The 14,098-nt window shown below is 37.4% G+C and overlaps 1 protein-coding gene across 2 annotated transcripts in view; it reads right to left on the reverse strand.

Annotated features, from left to right (window-relative positions):
- Positions 1 to 4,704: 4,704 nt before the first annotated feature.
- Positions 4,705 to 14,098, reverse strand: part of PAK3 (p21 (RAC1) activated kinase 3) — a 49,847-nt gene continuing 40,453 nt past the window's right edge. For both annotated transcript variants that reach the window (XM_053472644.1, XM_053472645.1), the window contains 10 exons: positions 13,201 to 13,332; positions 12,730 to 12,904; positions 12,305 to 12,368; positions 10,017 to 10,065; positions 9,266 to 9,378; positions 8,396 to 8,513; positions 7,795 to 7,894; positions 7,379 to 7,575; positions 5,772 to 5,909; positions 4,705 to 5,172 (listed from right to left, as the gene is read on the reverse strand). In XM_053472644.1, the coding sequence (XP_053328619.1) occupies positions 5,083 to 5,172; positions 5,772 to 5,909; positions 7,379 to 7,575; positions 7,795 to 7,894; positions 8,396 to 8,513; positions 9,266 to 9,378; positions 10,017 to 10,065; positions 12,305 to 12,368; positions 12,730 to 12,904; positions 13,201 to 13,332 (1,176 nt within the window). In that variant the 3' untranslated portion in view covers positions 4,705 to 5,082. The remainder of the gene's footprint in view (positions 5,173 to 5,771; positions 5,910 to 7,378; positions 7,576 to 7,794; positions 7,895 to 8,395; positions 8,514 to 9,265; positions 9,379 to 10,016; positions 10,066 to 12,304; positions 12,369 to 12,729; positions 12,905 to 13,200; positions 13,333 to 14,098) is intronic.

Here is a 14,098-nt window from a genome sequence, read left to right on the forward strand (position 1 = left end):
CAATGTTATGACAATATTTTCCATTAAACTATAAACTATACTTACTGTCTTGAACACCTAACGCTATGTAGATGCTTAGTATGAAGTCTGTAAGAGCATCCGTTACCAGGTGTGTTTAGATTTCCAGAAATGTGTGAATTAGGTAAAGGGAAATATACTATCAGGGATTACCTATTCTTCGGTACTTAAAGGGTTAAGCACACTTTGTAAGAGTTCCAGTAAATTTATGAAGGCTATTGAGTGTCTGACAACCGTGGCCAGGTTAGGAACCCCCAGCCAGAACCAATACTTGGCACATGGTTTTGTGCGTTTTCATGTATTATCGCATTAGTCAAGCCAAAGCACAAACACTGATTTTCTAATTTTTATTCACAATACTGCAGGTCCAAGTTTCAAACTGCAATATTTTTTTAATTTTTACACTCAAGACACAGTCATGCACAATCCATAGTTCAATTTTCTATTGCTTCAACCACAATTTAAATTAACTTCAAATTTCCCAAAACGAAATGAAAATAAGGTTTTAAAAACAAGGGAGCGTCGAGGTATTCAGAAAATTCTGTTATCTCAACGACCTTCCCAACATAAATAACTTAAATCAAATTTTTAAAAAAGTACCTTTTCCTCAAAAGTTACAGAATGATATCACTACACATTTTCCTTTATTTTACAGATAACACACCCTAAAAAAGAGGAATGTACAGCAAATGTGTTACAGTTCAGAGAGACAATGGGAATATATCATATTTAAAACACCAGATCTGTTTTGCTCTATTTTAGCAGTTTTGTTGCAAGGAAGAAACATGTTTCAAAAGGATTACATTTCCTCCCGCTACAGTTCCAAAGAAGAAATAAATCAGGAGAAGTACCCTGTGAGACATATATTGTTCTTTAAAATTGTTGTTCAGCGTATCTGTATGTTATGACGTTTACTGTTAAACTACATCTCAATGTATGGTTGCTTTTTTCATAAAGGAGACACAATGTCTGCCTACACACAAACAATCTTTTCACCAAATGACTGACAGTTACGTGATAGGAGTACATATATTTGACAAAGTGAACATAACTATGTCTTCTGTTTGTGTGACTGTATTTATCTGTCTTTTCTATTCTCAGGCAAAGGGACTGTGCCATTAAATCAGCCTGTACCGACTATGGAAAGTTTGTCGCGGGAGCTTGAAGGTTGCAAAGGCAGATTGGGTCAGTGGAAGCAGCCATGGCATAAATGTGTCTGGTTTGGCTCAGCATCATGCTACTTATACCATAAGTTGCCTGTTTTTTTTTGGCAGGTGATACCTACCCAACAATCTACTGCACGTGTATATGTGATTGCTGTTAACCATGAAGAATACACTTCTATATGAGCACAAGTGGAGTAATCTGCGGTTCACCCAATTGCATTGATACAATTTATAAATATTAAGAGGTAATCTGAAATTATGTAGTAGTTGAGAACTGGCCCCCACACTCCAGGAAAAACTGACCAGTCTATAAACATGGGAGTCCTAACTCATCACTGCCACACACAAAATAATTCAATGGGGATTATACATGAAATGCTATAGTCTGAAGAGTGTTTTACCACCATCGCAACCAGTGGCCCTGATGGTTGAACCATCACATTGTTTGCTATTGTGACCAGTCTGCTTGTCAAATGTCAACTTGCCCTATACTACAGTAAATGCCCAACATACAGTCTCCAGCCATGTCCCTTACACATTATCTATCCATACTATCCTAAAATACATTGACTGTCCCAAAATATTATACAATACACTGAAAATCTAGACAAACTTAAGTGAGTCAATCCACATGGGATAAAAACAGGTCACTAATAGGCATTTTGTAGAGTAAGATGTTTCAGCCCAAATTTTAAAAAAAGACTATGTTATCACAGTTGCTTGAGCTTTATGCAAGTAGTTGTAATTATTTTACAATACATATTAACTTTTAAGAAGAAACCATTGAATTATGAAGGATAAAGCCCTCCCTGAATGCGCACACAATTCATTGCAGAGGGCTTCCTGAGGCTGTAGAGGTAAGAGAAGAGGTCCCACTACAATCAAGAATTCAGTGCAGATTCAGTGCCTCGAAACAAGGGCTTTGTAGATGATTCTCATTGAATATAAAATGAATTCAGAAATTAAAATTGCCATTAAATTTCAGTATTCTGTGGAAAGAATGGGAAATATTAAGTTGAAAACTCAAGTTATGTTCCAAGTGGATAATTGTCAAACTCGCAGTACTTCAAAGTATGTAATGACAGCTTAGAAACCTTAAGAAAAGGTAAGCATCACTATGACAAAGACATTCAGAGACTTAAACCATGCTTAACAACCAAATGGCGATGGGATTTGTTTTCCAACAATAGGTAGAGGCCGTGGGTCGCTCCAAAATAGGACCTTAAAATAATGCTTAACAAATAAGAGCAGCTGTGGCATCTATGTACGCAACAAGGTAGAGTTCTTTTGAATAATTCTAAACTGGTGTCAGGAGTAAATTGCTGAAACACGGAACAGAAGTTCATCCCTTGGCCATACGGGGAACTCCTGTGAGGTTATAAATCTGGCAACAAACCTCTTCAGTTTTGTGGGAGGTTATACCTACTGATCAAAACCCTTTGCAAAAGTACTTCTGAAGCTTAAGAGAAACTGCAGGAGATTAAGATGCACTCATAGTGGGTAGGTATAAATGTTCTAGGCTTGGTGGCACATGTCTAGTCTTTAATTAAAGATCAAAATGGTCAGATACCAAACTCCAAACATCATATAGACATTATTGGTTTGGAGTCTTATTAGATAGCTTCAGAGACCCTTGGAATATGCATAATTAACAACCAACAATTGTATGGTGAAGTTAAAGTTCAAAAGCAAATTGAGATCTGCAATACAAGAAGCACTGCAGCTGCAGTAGCCCAGCTGAAGGACTCCGAACACTCAGTTGAAGACCATTAAGAGGAATTATGACCCAAACAAGCCTGTCTGTGGCAATGGGCAGAAAAATATTATATGCATGAAAGAACCTTCCGTGGTAGCATGGGCATAAACATAACTTGGATTTATGGTTCTCCTGAAATGAAACGAAAATTAAGATTTAATGCTGTAGTTTTTGGAAAGGAAAGATCACTTTGTTATTGGCATACAATGTCAAACACATTTGGTTGTGTGGTGCCTTTCCTATGAATAGAGATGCATATGGCAATAAATTAAAGAAACCATTTCTGAAAAGATGTCTGATATCTTTTTATAGAAGGTCTCATTTTATTCTAAAAGCAAAAAAAAGCTACATTGTTTCTCACCCTAAGAATTACATCATGCTGACCACGTCGTACCATGTTTGATTGGGTAAGGGTGGCTAAAGGAAAAATGAATTTAAAGTACCGTATATTCTTAACCCCTTCTAATTCTGGTAGAAGGAATATTTAGTGGACAAACTGTTCTCTCTCAATGGTGCAGGGAAGCGCTGATCAACCGGCTGATTTGTTGCTACAATGTGCACACATTCAATAGGAGTTTTCAGATCATTAACTGCTTACTTTAAAGCGTGATCAAAATTGAGATATTTGTATTATTTGTGGATTCTAAACACGGTTTCTTCCTGAAATGTTAGAAACAATAATCATTTTACAAATGAAAACACTATTTAAAAAGGCTACTCTTTTGCATCGTACCTTTTAGAAGCACCTTGGAATATAACAGGAATCTTTGGCCAACGGGGAAACGTTTTTGTCCGTATTCTCAAGAGTTCAAGGTTAAATAAATCATTATTAATAGAGTAGAATAAAGTGGACCTAATAGAGTAGAATAAAGTGCCACCATAGGATGGAATTAGAACAAGTATTAGTGCTGATGCATACAGTATTTGGGATATCATTTAGACACCAACATAATGCTCACAGTCGATAAATCTCTATTTGAGGAGGTAAATCGCAAGATACCACTGGTCTCCCAACCACATTTTACTACAATGCCCTTTTGTTGTTGTAATCATGCATTTTCTCTTGAAACACTATAGTAAACGTTTCAATCAGATCACTTTTGTCTGACAATATTAAATTCATTCATGATAAGAGTTCTGTTCTTCTTCTGCATCTTCTGCTATTTGTAAGAACCTGCTGCTAGAAACACCTAGAATACTTTACTATTTCATCTTGTATGCCTTTTAGAATTTGCCCCCAAAGACAGTGATCTCTCACTGCTGAGTGCGAAATAACCCTCAATTACTGAAACAATTATTGTACCCATAATCTTCCATGACCTATTTTTAAAAGGGAAAGGCATCCTGTCGTTCCAATAAGTAATTTGTGGCCACACTGACCCAAAAGATTAAAGGCTGCAAATTTCAGCTTCCTGAACAAACCGAAAAAAACCAAAAAACAATAAAAAAAATTATAAATAATAGCCATAGTTGCAGAAGGAATATTTGTGCCATGAATATAAGCCAGTACCCTCTTCTTTGCCCCGAAAGCGACATTTTCCTTCCACAGACTCAATGCGTTCTTGTCCATGTGATCTGATTTGTTTATGGCTGTATTGAACCCCCTGTCATTCATTGAAGTTTCTCAATAACATGCAGGTTTTTCCATAATTCATGTAAATGGACCCTGTGTTGAAACCAAGAACATGGACAGACTGGGGACAGTATCAGAGAGGGCAAGTTAGGATCCTAAACAGATTGGCGGAGGCCTCTTAAACGTTGAATTGCAGAAGTACCTTTTTCCAGTTAATACAAAGCAAAGAACCCAGAAATTGGACTGTTTTTATGAAATTAGATCCCATTAAAAGAAAGTTTCTGTATGGGTTCAGGGTGAGAATGTGCAGCACCAGTTTGCAAAACAGGATAAGCTTTTATGAAGACTCCTTCATAATTAGAAAAAGAAATGTATAACCGGGAATCCAAGAGGGCAGGAAGAAGACTCGAGTAGGTGCTTTGTGGTGGGAGCTATGTCTTTTTCGGACAGTAGCTGCGGACTCTCCTGCTGTCAGTTAACTAACCCTGCTGAGTGAGCGGATGAGGTTTTCCAGATATTCGCTGAGTTCTGTGTTTTCCTGTGCAGGCTACAGCATGAGATCAACGAGGCTAGCGGCTGCTGTTCTTAATGGCTTCCTTCGCTGCTATGATGAGTGGGGTCAAACTAGAAAGTGGTTTGGCTAGTTTTAAAAATGGATGCTGCAAAAATATAAGAGAATAATGTTATTATCTTTTACATTTTACACATAACCAAAGGTTTTTGTGCAAAAAGACACCCCCCCCACACACACACACACACCCTACCAGAATGTTCTAGAATATTTAGCAAAGAAAAACCCAGACATACTTCTTATTAACAATAAGTGCCACAAATGTTGCGCTTAAATGGTAGCTTTTTTTGTTGTTTTGATTTAGTTACATATGTTGCATTTCTACAAAATTGTTATGACCCTTTGCATTTCATGGCTACATGCTAGAATCTACCATTACTCAACTAAGATAAGTAGGTTAACTAAAAGTTTCTTGTATGTGCAAATCCTCCAACCATTTAATTTTAGATTACAAAAAAAGAAACATAAATAATTTGAAAAAATACGGGACATCATAACCCCGAGAAATAATGATGTGTGGTAGGGTGGAGGCCATAGCCTACCTATGCCTTCCACCCTCTATATGAACAGCAGGGCTTTTGGTTTTGAATTTTTTGATGGTAAAATATTGTTTCATAACTATGACAAATTCTAGATAATGGTTTTAAAGAGAACGTGTTTAGCGCATCTCATCCTGGCTATTCTCACCTGCAGGAGCTCCTTGGCGGAGCCTCTCCTGTCCACATCCATTTCCAAGCATCGGTTGAGAAAATCTCGGAACACTGCCGACAGCCTCTCAGGATTTTGCAGTTCTGGAGTCCCATTAGTAGCTATCAGGTACAAAGCCTGCATCAAATGAAAACAACGTTTTTTTTAGGGTAATGGAACTAATAGGTACATACATCAAAAGCCGTCAGCTCCAATCTCCAAAGCCAAATCTGCAAAATATTAAACCTTGAGCATAGCAATACGGTCTATGAGCCAGGCACACTTCTTATCAACAATAAGTGCCACAAACGTTACGACTTAAATGGTAGCTTTTTAGTTGTTTTGATTTAGCGTTACAGACAATACATAATTCACATTATATTGCCTTTTTTGACACTACTACAGGTTCAGCGGCTTAATTTTAATGTTAGCACCCCATATTCTGGGACACTGGACGTGTAACCTGATATCACACACATGTACAAAATAAAGTAGCATTAACTACAATTTGTATATTATACACACTATTGGTAAAAATATCCAGCAATTAACAGGTATCAGACCCAGATCCACCAAATAGTCATTGTACCATGGACTCTGAACCCTGCTGAGGCAGTTTGAGGCTGTTATATTACTCAGAATGTATTAGCACAAATATCTCATTTATCAGCTTCTTTATGTTTATGTCTATAGTGTAGAATATATAGTGTAGAATATAGTGTGATTAACTCCAGCATTATCTGATCACCATTAATAGTGTACTAATATTAATACACTAAGTGTCCAGTTACCTCAATCTGTATAAAGATATGCGCATGTATAATACCGGTACCAATAGGGTACTTCTAATCAGCTTTGTCAATTTATTTAAGATGTAATCAAACTGTTTACAAGTTGTATCAGTATTCTGGTTATTTTAATACATTTTTTGACTGCGGATCGATTTTAGATTTGTAACTTAAGACCTCCAACAAGGAATGCACACCGGAATGATCATATTTAATATTAGGCAACAATATATTCAGGAAGGAACCACCCATAACGCATCAAGCAAATAATAGCATCTCAGTAATGTGAATAAATAATGCATGTAATTGGATTGGGTATACGGAGAAGCAGTTGTGGCTGTACTTGTACTGTACCTGTTGTTGCCATAGTAACATTACACAAATTCTTTAGCCAAAACTTGGCTGTCGTTACGATTAACAGCTGCTGTCCAACAAGTTGTTTTTGTATGTGTTGTAGCTGTGCCCAATCTCCTAGAAAAGCACCCTGACTTCTTACCATAGTGCCCGAGGTAAACAACAGAATGTCTCAGTCTCAATGACCAAGCCTGACACTTTGAGTGATTAATTTCATTGGACAAGCAGGGCATTATTAGAATTGCCATAAAATTGCCCCAGTGTGGTGTTTGAGTGAGGAAAGTGATCCAAACTGTATATCGTACACACTGTATTTTATACTCATAGTGTAACCTGTATATAAAAGACTCATTCAATAATTTATTTTGAATCATATTGGATATCATAGCAAAGGGCATTTCTTTAGACAACATTAATTAAATCCTTATTTCCCAGGCAGATAATAAATAGTTTCTAAACACTTACTCTGAGGGGATTCTCATTAAGATAAGGGGGTTCTCCTTCAACCATTTCAATTGCCATGATTCCTAGTGACCAGATGTCAACTTTAGGACCATAGGCCTTCCTTGTAACCACTTCAGGTGCCATCCAATAAGGCGTTCCTACCATAGTGCTTCTTTTACTCTGTTCTGGTGTAATCTGAGCACAGAAACCAAAGTCGGCTGTAAAAAGAAAGACAAAAAATTAGATTTCTCAATCAGTTGCAATGGCAAGTGTACAACTAATACATTAAAAATATTTATTTTTTATTGGTTGCTTCCAAATACAATATATTGACGTGGAATTTAGATCCTCCAAACAAAAGGTTTAATGAAGGCATGGTGTCCGAAACTAACACTGTATACGCATTATTACACCCAAGAATGGAACGGGATACTTACTTAGCTTTACAGATCCATCCATCCCAAGGAGAATATTGTCACTTTTAATGTCTCTGTGAATCACTTGATTTGAATGTAAGAAGTCCAGGGCTTGTAGGCACTAGGAAGAAAAAAATGGTGACAGTGACAACAGGTTGGACAGTTCAACCAAAAGTTTGCACTACAGACACAGAATAGTGCATGTTATCTTTCTTCCACACATATGGAGGGTCGATCAACCTCCTAATCCTAACTTTTTATTAAAAATAAATGATGTATAGTATTTACATGGGTATTGTAGGAACTGAGATTAACAAGTACTGAATTTAGATAACAATAACAATAACTGAATTCAGAAATCCTGTGGTTCTAGTAACCTTATTTTGTTGAATTTTGTGCTTCAAAATGTTTTTTTTTATGGCATGAACATCTACATTTTTCAATGTAAAGTAGGAAAGGGGAAGCCAGTTGGTGTAGTTTTTTTAGTTAGCATTGGATTTTCTTTTGATAAACAATATTCCATTCTCTGTGTAAAAAAAGCTAATTTGTGATTTCAGTAGCACTTGGTTATATTTTCACATACTTTAAGGTATATTTAAACTCCACAGGTAACAACACTCACCTCTCGACAGACTGCAGCGATCTGCCCTTCATCCATGCAAGTTTCTGTAACAACATCTGTCAGAGAACCTCCGGCCAGATATTCCATCACTACCCAGAGTTCATCCCCAACCAGATAGCTACAAGAAAACAAACAAGACTCTCCTAAAAAAACATCATAAATATGGGCAAACTGTATAAGGAGACATCTAAAAACATTGTAAAGATGTAACTGGTAGGGGTACAGTTTCATTCACTTCTATATATATATATATATATATATATATATATATATATATATATATATATATATACATATATACATATTATTTTGATTAATTATTATTTAAAAATAAATAATAAAATATACCTGAAATTTTCTGGTAACGCAAAAACATATCAGATCATTATATCACATGAAATAATTTTACCTCTTTATTTTTTTACAGCAATGTATGGATATTTAAGAACATGATTGAACAAGCAACCCTACCAACTATTTGATAATATTACTAATACTAGTAATACTACTACTACTATTAATATTAATTAATATTTAATTTTTAGGTATATTTCCATTCTACTATGAATCAGAGGTGCAGTCTCGATTTTACTAAGTTGTCAGACAACTTTTAGCGGGGACAATTTTAGATATGAGTGCTGGAAAATATGTCAAACTGGTGCAATTTTGCAGTCTATAAACTTGACTGCGCTCGATCATAGGAGAATTAAAGAAAAGGTATCTGCTGACGCTTTTATCAGGATTGTCTCACATGGCGCCCCTAGTCGTCTATAGATCTTAATGTTCGTTCATTCATTCATACTGTGTCATGATTGCCTTCACACAGGGCTATATTTCATCGAAAACCGCAAGCAAGGCAGATCAACTCACCTGTCTAAATAATTCACAATATTGGAATTTTTATTTTCCCTCATGACCAAGATTTCATTAATAATTAATTCTTTTTTGGGCTGCTGTTGCAGGTTCATTTGCTTTATTGCTACCTAAACAAAACACAAGAAGAAAAGAGCATGTTGGAAAAATAACAGTAAAAGAATGAAAGGGAGTGGGAATACTTCGCAGTAAATAATAGCAATACACAAATCCCTTCACTGCCACGTGCCCCATACTCATTGGAGAAATCTAGGTTTACACTATTCCTGCCACAGACCACATAATGAAGAGAACGAGTCTCTTCCCCGGATGGCTCAGGTAGATTCTTGCGTACGTTAACCAGGTGGAGTGCTGGGTCACCAGGCTTAAAAATATGCAGTAAAAAGTAATAACTCTAGGAGCATTGAGGCCATTACTTTCTAGGCTGCACAAGCGATGAAAGGGTAAATGGATAAGACATATAATGCAGGTAACATTGACATCTAAGCCACTTTTAATGTCCACACATAAAATGCACATCCTGGTGTGGGGCCGAAAACAAGAATTGTCCAGTGGGATGAAGCAGTCATCCATGGATGGAATGAAGACAAGTGATTATGCCTTTGATTCATTAATTTATGGTTATATTTCATTTTGATGTGTATGAGTGCTGCATTCAGCTGGGTATTGTCTGACATGTGGTATTCATATATGGTGATGTAATGGTATCACACCAAAATCATGGGGTTCTGATGCAGCCTCAACATACCTCTTGTCCTGTAGCAATGTCTATTGCTGTGTACACAGTACCTGATGCCCTAGAAATAGAGATAAAACAGGTTTTCAGAAAAAGAGAGTTACACTACAGACGGCAAAAAACATACAAAACATACGCGTTCATTTGTTTAAACCTACAACAAACATTTTTTAATCAGTGATTAAAACGCCATAATTACAAACATAATATAACATTGTTTTATGTTATTGTCTATTTGACCACTTGGGGGCATCAGGACCCCATTAACTGTGCGTGTCCCAGCTAGAGAATGAGAATTTCATAATGCTTCCACAGTTAAAATATGAGGACTAGTGATGTTCTATTTGTGGTTTATTTTGGTGCCACGTGATACAGTACCATGTGTGTTTAATGATTCGGCTAGAAGTGTTCTAATGAATTATTTTTAAATTTGGTTATAGTCACACGACATGTCATGTGTATGTGTGTACACGGGGTCTATATAGACTACAAAACCTAATCTCCTGCGACATTACTTGCAAGCGAGTTCTGAAGTTTTACGAATCAGACGTTCTGTTGGCTACATTGGTTAAGTGAATCAAGAACGGTTTCTCGGATTTAATTTGAACACGTTAACTGAGATGGGCATTGGATTCCCTAATATGTCACTTGGTCAAATAGGGGCAACGTTCAAAGAATAACATTTCCTAGAACAAAAAGCAAACTCATTTAAAACGTGTGTTTTGCATCACAGTACATGGATTTAGTAGTTTTCTTTTGGCCTTTCTTATAATAGACAGTTGCAAAGCACAATATCTGTCATTGTGTATAAGCAGTCGGAATATTCATTAATGAGACTTTCCTTCGCCTAGAGCTCTGCGTCTGATTCATACCAAAATGTTTGAGCTCTGGCAAAGAATACCATGGTTAAAAGAGAGGAACGGGGGGCCTATGGGTCACAAAGAGGGTCTTGTCCTTCTAAAAGAAGGCATTTGGGGAGATATGGTGCTCTCCTGCATATGATGTTCTCCTACATTGGGGCTGCATCCTGTCAGCACACGTCTCTGCAGCTCTTAGAGCCTTTTGGATCAAACTCCACAAATATGCTTTAAGTACTAAATATACATCTTGGCCCACACACAAAACCACATTACCTGCTGGAGCATGCCAAGAAATACTGCATAAAGCTATGTATAATAACCCACTTGTCTGCTGTGGGATGATGCAGCAATTGTGGCCAGACTGTAAGATAGGTGGGCTGCAACGGTCCAAAGAAAGCAGTACGGACCGGGAAATAATTAATGTATAATTATACGGATTGCCATATTTTAAAGCAACATTTTAATCAGCCCTTCAATACTAGACTGATACAAAATGTGTTGTCATTTACCCTCATTCACTCACTCTCAGAATCAGTTTCTTATCTTGCATCTCCCTGTTCTTCTGCCTTTGTCTGCTGCCCCAAAATGTCTTCGTTCACCTCTCCATGGACAACTGGACAGGTACATGACCTTCGGTGAGCTTCAGCAAAATGGAGGAGCTTTTGGGCACATCCTCTCCCCTGACTGGAGGAACAAGGAGATGATGTGCCCGAAGGCTCTGCCATTTTGCAGAAGTTCATGTCGTTGTCCCCTTGTCCACTGAGGAATGAACAAAGAATTAAGACTTCTTGGAGCAGTGGAATAAGACAGAAGATAGAAGAAAGAAGACAGAAGAACAAGAAGATGCAAGATCAGAAGCAGAGCTGCACGGCATTGAGACAGGGATATAGAAGAGGTTGGCAGAGAAGGTAGGGAGACATTCAGAGAGTGAATGAGAGTGTGATAGAGCATGAATGAGAGAGTAGGTGAGTATGTGAGAGTTCTTTGCTTTTTGTTAATTTTTTAATTGGGGGTCCCTCCTCATTTTTGGGGATTTTTTTTTTTTTAACATATTTCTGCAATTCGTACAAATCCTTAAGTCTATTCAATAACATTGCTTCAAGATTCACTCAAGACTAATTCCAAGACAAATGTTTATACAGAAACATCTACACTTAGTTGTTGAGAGTTTTAAGAAGGATCAAAAAATGTTATTTAGTCCTTTATCAAGTCTATATCTCCCCTCTAACTTTGCGCTTTTCATAGAGAAAATTGCATCCAATTCAATATCCAACAATTTTGCTTAAGTACGAAATTCCCAGTAATATGTCTTTCAGACATTCAAGAATAACATTTAAACATCGTGACAAAAAACTGGATCCTTCTAAATGTGACAGTGGCACACAACATATTTTTTTGAGCACAGATAATGTAATTTTCTTAAAATCTGTACATACTCACCCTTGGCCGATCTTTTCAAACCGTGTATATTTCTTTTTAGGGTCTCCCACACTCACAATGCTTCCTGGAGAAGTAAGGATAAATGAGGTATAAAGACATCATTTTGTACTTGAAAAATCATATCACTGTAAGATAGGAGCCAACTATTATTCCAATAATATAATGAAATACTGGGGAAAAACACTGCCTTAAACCAACATGTTATTTTCTCTTTTCCCAATTTTCATCTTCCCCTTCCCTTATTATAGAACTGGCTAATAGTGGAGAATTTCCGCTTTTTTTTTTCCTGCTCCTACTTTTTTTTACCCAGAGTTTTCACATGTTGCTTTGGTGGCAAACCTTTGTGCCACCCTGGGGTGATCTACATTCACGTCCTTCCACAATATCGCTTTCAGTTTATAGGTAAAAGTGAATGTAAAACATACTGAGTTTCTCCAGAATTTCTTCATCCGTCATCTTTGATTTTTTGCGCTGTCGGTCGGTATTCCTATACAAAGTGCTCGTGCTTGAGTTTTCCGGCTGAGTAGTCACAGGGGACGTTGAGGCTTCTTTAGCTGGAGCTGGCACAGCAATTGGTTCAATGACTGACCGAGTGTAGATCTGTGGGAAGAAGACGTATTCTATAAAACATGATTAAAGCAACTGACAACCTATCAGATGGAAGTAATTTTGTCTGGCTGTATTACATCGCTGGACTCCAGCACCCAAGCTTAAATTACTGAATGGCACTCTCCCCAATAAAAAGCTGGAAATCACTGCCATAATGTACATTTTCCATGTTCTCAAGTTAAATTACTGTATTTTAGGAAAAAATGAATACTTGTGCTTTTAGAATTACCCCTGTGGAATCTCCCACCCGCAAAACGTGGCTTAAAATATATATTTATAATACTCACTGATTTTGTATGCTCAGGGCGTGGGGCGATGACAGGTGGGGGCTCATTGTCATCTTCTTCTTCCTCTTCTTCCTCATCCTCTTCCTCTGAGACAGGAGGTGCGAGGGGAGGCTCTGATGCAGTCTTTGTATTCTGGAGCATCACACATAACAAAGAGGGAATCAGGTGGTTTGTTCTCGGGCTTCTTGCTGTGACTACGCGCAGACAGAGGAAAAAGTGGCAGCTACCAGTGTACTTCCAACTGCCTGCAAATCACAGAGCTCCTCTAACTATTTTGCCCCCTACTGTTTAACTGATCTCTGCTTCTTTTTCATCTTAAACTGAAATATAGGCCACAACAATATGACTTTTCCCATTCTTGCACAGAATCACAATGCTATGTAACTCGAAGCCTAACATGTCTAAACAGTGTCACTTTTCTACATGGGGCACAGTCATTGGTCCAGTGACCCCCAGAAGCTAATGTCTGATAATAAAGGGAAATTGTTAGTAAGACATACTAACAGTGGGTCACGGTAGCTGTATATATGGCATTGCTACATACCATCCCAAGTGCAAGTCTGTTGCAAAAGTGGTGCAATCATCATAAAAGCCAATGAAATGTTCCCGCTGAGCGCATCACTTTGGGACTTTGCATCACCTCAGCACAATATATTTTGCAGAACCCCATCCCTTAGTTTGTGTAACAATTAAATACCTTGTTTGCAATCCAGATTTTTTTCTTAGGCTGCCTTCTAGAACTACATATGACCCTTATGAGGACAGATCCATGGACTCTTTGATCAATCAACAATTAGCCCTCCTAACCTGGCATTCCATTAATAAACATTTCTACCTAAAGAATCTATTTACTATTCTTGAAAACAGGACACTCTGATTGTGAGCAATGGCGCAGCTA

Source organism: Spea bombifrons, chromosome 8 (genome assembly GCF_027358695.1).
Source record: "Spea bombifrons isolate aSpeBom1 chromosome 8, aSpeBom1.2.pri, whole genome shotgun sequence".
In the NCBI taxonomy this organism is placed as follows: domain Eukaryota; kingdom Metazoa; phylum Chordata; class Amphibia; order Anura; family Pelobatidae; genus Spea; species Spea bombifrons.